Source organism: Phaethon lepturus, unplaced genomic scaffold, assembly GCF_000687285.1.
Source record: "Phaethon lepturus isolate BGI_N335 unplaced genomic scaffold, ASM68728v1 scaffold39837, whole genome shotgun sequence".
In the NCBI taxonomy this organism is placed as follows: domain Eukaryota; kingdom Metazoa; phylum Chordata; class Aves; order Phaethontiformes; family Phaethontidae; genus Phaethon; species Phaethon lepturus.
In genome coordinates, this window is record NW_010550478.1 from 1,960 (window position 1) to 6,940 (window position 4,981).

Here is a 4,981-nt window from a genome sequence, read left to right on the forward strand (position 1 = left end):
GTAAATGCAAGTTAGTCTGGAAAATGGGTGTTAGCAACAAATAAAAGTTAAAAGAAAAAAAAAAATTAAGATTTAAGGAGGTTGAGATTTCCAAATGGTCCTGGAGGTCGTTTGCCGTAAGCCACTGTCTGGAAGTTTTAATGGGTGTTCTGTTTGCGCCGCTGGCTGTCCAAATGCAACAGGTATTGCTCTGCTTGCAGCTGCCAGCGGTGGCTCTGGAATCCCCTTTCTCTCTCCTTTCCCATCCTAGACTGTTTACTTCCACACTTCCTTGAACCACCCTGGCATCGCTGCCGTCGTGGAAGTGGTGGTGACGGTCGGGAAAGGGGACGAGGCCGCTCAGCAGCTGTCCTGCGGCTTTGGACTCATCCCCCTCTTCGGCAGCGGGTCGGAGGCGACAGACCCAGCCACCGAGGACAGAGTGTAGGTCCCCCCGCCGCTGTGTGATGGGGCACGCCTGGCCTTGGGCTGGCGATGTCGGGGGAGGAAGGGTGGTCCTGGGGCTGCAGAAACAAAGCCGGCATTTAGAAACCTGGAATTCTGCACTGCTGGGAAAGCAGCGACGGGTTTGTAAGCGATGCCTGTCCTTTCCCACCATGGGTAGAGTAGGAAGGTCGAGCAGAGGCATTGTGGAAGACAGAGGTGTCCTGCAGGCTGGATTTACTGGCCACTGCATGTGTGCTCTTTGCTTTCAGACTGAAGCTGTACCATGGAACGCCACGCGCCTTACTGCACCCGCGCTTCCAGGACCCCATGGAAAGTAAGCAGCAGCAAGACATTGCGTCTCGCTCCTTTCTTGGCGGCCTGTCTTATCCGAATGAGTATCATGTGTGTCTGGTCCATGCGGTACGTGGTCCGTGCTCTGGTAGCGCTAAGCGGACGTGCCTTGCTGCCAGCCAGCAAAAGCCTGGCTGGGCAAACCTGGATTTTCCTTTGCTCCCAACACGTGCATTCGTGGATAATGATTTCTGCATCATTGGCACCGTGAAGCTGTCTCCCCTGGTTTTGGTTGTTTCAGGATGTTTTCTCTTCTTCAGAGAACAAATACCTGACGGTGATGGAGAAGAGCCACCTGCAGTACTCCCTGAAGCCCCACCAGCCCTTGGAGACCATATTTCACCTCCTTCCTGAAAACCTTCTGATGTCTGGGCTGCAGACCGTTCCCGGCTTGCTGCCAGCGTATGGAGACGCGAGTAAGGGCTTCTTCCCTTTCCCTGCTGCCTGCACCGCTCCTGATGAAGGCAGCAGGTCCCCGGGGAGGCTGCGGGCAGGGCGCTGGCGTGGGATTTCTGGGTGCACTTACCGGTTCTCTGCAGTGCTGCCCCTAGGCAAGAGCATCTCCCCTGTGCGGGCCAGCGGGGATGCAGCCCTTGCATTCATGGCTCAGCCTGAAGGATGTCAAAATGGCTTTGGTCTGTTCCCCGTCCTTAATTTTTTTGCTCCTGGGAAACTGCTAGGGATAAGTCATGGTTGGTTTAATTACAGTCGTTCAGCAGAGTCTTAGGAGAAGCCCTTGCAGCTTGTTTAAAGTCATCTTCCTCAGTGGCAGGGCTCAGGGTCGCTGAAGGTCTGGCAGGTTCGGGGGGACGACCTCTTGCACGCTCAGCCCGCGTTAATCTTTCCCTGTGGGTAGCAGCCTTGCTGTTCGAGCTGCTGCGATTAAAATTATGTGATCTGAAGATTCAGAGGGTAAAAAGTACTCTCAATTCTGCAGCTGAATTATTCTTCAGCTTGCTGCCTGGAAAACCCTACTGCTAACCATTTTGGGGGTTGTAACTGTTAGTGTTAAAGCTGAGCAAGGTCTCCAAAGCAGCCGAGTCGCTGGTGCTGCTGAGACCACCGCTCGAAAGCAGAAGAGGGGAGAGCCAACGTCTTGTGCGGCAGGGCGCCTCGGCACTGCGATGGCGGTGGCTTTATTAAATGAACGGATTCCATCCATTGACGCCACAGGTGTTGGGTATTTCCGGGTCTCTCCCAGGCGTAAAGCCACGTGTGCGCTGGGGCAGCTGGGTGAAGCAGGAAGGTTTCATTGTGCATCTCTGCAAACACCCCATGTCCACGTAAAGGCGGTAGCCCTGTGGCCAGGGAGCCTGTGCATGGCCACGACCTCTACCTGGTGCCGCGTTCAGCTCAGGTACCGCTGCGGGCACTCCTGTGTTCCCAGCGTGGGAACCGGTAGCCGCAGCGTGGCTGGGGGCGCCCCCCCCTTTGTTCTTGGGTAGCCGCAGCGTGGCTGGTGGCCACCACCTTGTCTTTTCAGGTGACTGCTTGCAGAAACCCCGGCTGATGAAGCCAGTCACCTGCTACCTGGAGAGACTGTCTGTCCGGCTGTACCCTTCCTTGGAGGAATTTGAGGAAGAACTGCTGGACTTGCTGAACAGCGATCGCTTACTTCAGGTACCGCCGATGCAGTTATGGCAGGGGAAAGCCCAGTGTGTGAGCAGTAATGCCAGCGCTTTGTTTACAGGCGGAGTGGAAAGGTTCAGATAAATGGTGCTCATGTATTTGTTTCGCTTGGAGGCCCCGATTTTTTTGCTGTGCCAGCCTTTTGCTTGCTCTACCGCTGGATTAGCACACAGGTGCTCTGTGTAGGCTTTGGTTTGAACATCCAGACACTAATGAGCAGAATTTGGGTTTGCTCTGCTGTGGAAAATGCAAAGATAAGATGCAGTGCATATTGAGTACGTCTCTTTAGGAATGGCAGCGCTTGGTGTGCGGTAAGCACAGCTGGCTGAGTCCTTCATCTGCCAGATTTGCACCAACTCTGCCATAAAGATGAAAGATTCTAATATCCATCGGCCGCTGCGGGGGTCGGTCCCCTTTTTTGAGTTTCTGATGGATTGCCTGAATTTTCCTGGCTACGGGCGGTGCAGGGAGGGATGCTGTGCTGCCTTGTGCCATCTTGCTGCCCGAGCTGGATAGCTTGTCTGTTGCAGGCTAATGCCGCTCCGGATGGCAACGAGGTGGCGGTTCGGGAGCGGCGGCTGCACGTCGGAGTCCACAACGGCCTGCGCTTTGTCCAGGTGCCACAGGTGGCCGTGCTGGTGCCGGAGGCGGAGGCGGCGCAGGGCAGCTGCATGGAGGTGCCTGGCTCCGGAGCCAGGTAAGGGGAGACCCTCCACTGCCGGTGCCACTTCCCTCCCACCTCGGGCGCTACCAACAGCTGCTTCTCCAACCCGGCGCAGGGGTGCAGGTCAAGCCCTGGTCCTGAGGAGCCGCATCCACCTGAGCGAAATGGTCCCTCACCCAGCGTTCGGAGTCTGCTTCCAGCTGGAGTACGTCTTCTGCAGCTCGGGGAGAGCCGGCAGGAAGGTAGGGCTGAGTGTGCATGCACCTCGTCTCCATCCCTTATTAAAGAGGGGAGATCCGCCACTGGGCGAGCGAGCCCTGCTGAGTAACTCCGTCCTCTGCACCCGTTTCACCATCCCGCACCCCCAAGACACAGTGGCTCCTTGTCACACGGCCACACTGCGCTGCCTGGCAAATGGCCCTGCAGAGTGTCCAAGGGCTTTCCGCAGCGCTGCGCAGAATATCTTGCAAATGAGCTCATTGAATCCTTTTAATTACACGTGGTTACATTTCTCCACCGTGTGTACCTATATGGACAAATGCAGCCTGCAGCTGTCCCGTAGTGTTCTGGCAAGCTACTTCGGAAAGTGTCAGCTTTTTTAATTTAAAAAAGGCTCTTTAGAATTTAGCATTTATGCTGAAAAGAAGTTAACCTCTCCTGCTTTTTTTATTTTATTTTTTTGTCTGAATGCTGAGGTTTTTCTGGGAGTTTCAGCCTGGTGTTCTCCAGACCTTAAAGCCAGGAGAAGTCTCTGTATTGACTGCAGAGACCATGCTTAGCGAGCCGTTCGGTCGTCCCCTCCAGAGACCCTTTGCTGTTGGAGCCATTAGCTCGTAGCGTGGCTGAATCGACGGCCATGGGTTCGTTAGGAGGCCCTAATCGTCGCGCTAAGATGCTCATTGAAAACGCAGCAGGTGTGTCCCCTCTTGTTGGAGCTGTCGAGAGCAAAACCGGGGGGAAAATGGGTATTTATAAAGTGGGACACATGCCAGGCCAGAGGTATTTGTGTTGGCGCGGGGAGGAGAAGCTGGGCCTTGCTGTCAGAAGTTATGTGTTGGTTTGACTCCTCTACAAAGCTGGAACCCAAGAACCCGCGGAGGTTTGGGGCTCCAGTTGCAGATCTGTTTGGCTGCGCCGGGTGCTGGGAGCGCTGGCGAGGGTGGCGGTGGAGCCGGTTCCCCTGGCGCAGCCCTGGGGCAGGGTGGTTAATCCCAAAGCCGCTTGCCGAGCTGATCGCCTTGAGCTGCTTGAGGGAGGGGGTTGCAGCCCTTTGGCTGGTGCTGGTGTCCTTTTGTCTCGGCCTACGTGTGCTAAATACATACGAGGGATGAAAACCTTGTTGTTTTTGAACAGCCTGATGTACTGCGACTGCAGCCTGCGGGAAGGGGAATAGTGTCAGCGGTGGGCTGGGTAAACGGGGTGAGTGTGAGGAAAAAGCAGAGTGCCTGTGTGGGAAGGGTGATCCGGGCTTTACAGGGAGAAAGGGGGATTCGTGCCCGTGCGTGGCTGTGGCCGTGAGTTTGTGGTCAGCCCTGGGGAGGTGAGGTCACGTAGGAAGGCGCTGGTTCTGCCTGCGGCACTGCTGGCAGAGGTAAGAGAAGCAAACCTCGAAACCGTGCAGGCCAGCTCAGCGCTCTTTCACTGTGCGGTCTCGTGATCCTGCGTCCCCTCCCTGGCACTGACGTGTCCCCGTCCATCAGAGAAGCATTCCTGGCGCTCCTCGGAGCCTGCAAAGGGACGGGAGCAGCAAGGTGCGGTTAGGGGACAAATGGGTGCAAAAACAGAAGTAAGGTGCTGGAAAGTGGAGCGTCCCCAGAATGCGTTGAAGGGGAGTGGTTTCCGTGACGCCGGGTGCGGGAAGGTGGGGCAGGAGATCAGCGCCCACATCTGTCTGGCGGCACCCGCATCCCC

The 4,981-nt window shown here is 56.1% G+C and overlaps 1 protein-coding gene across 1 annotated transcript; it reads left to right on the top strand.

Annotated features, from left to right (window-relative positions):
- Positions 1 to 250: 250 nt before the first annotated feature.
- Positions 251 to 3,312, top strand: NPHP4 (nephronophthisis 4; the record flags this gene model as incomplete). Its single annotated transcript, XM_010290572.1, has 6 exons — positions 251 to 423; positions 696 to 760; positions 1,038 to 1,193; positions 2,261 to 2,397; positions 2,937 to 3,103; positions 3,186 to 3,312. Coding segments are annotated over 6 exons (825 nt in total), but the record flags the coding sequence as incomplete, so codon positions are not given.
- Between the last annotated feature and the right edge of the window lie 1,669 nt (positions 3,313 to 4,981).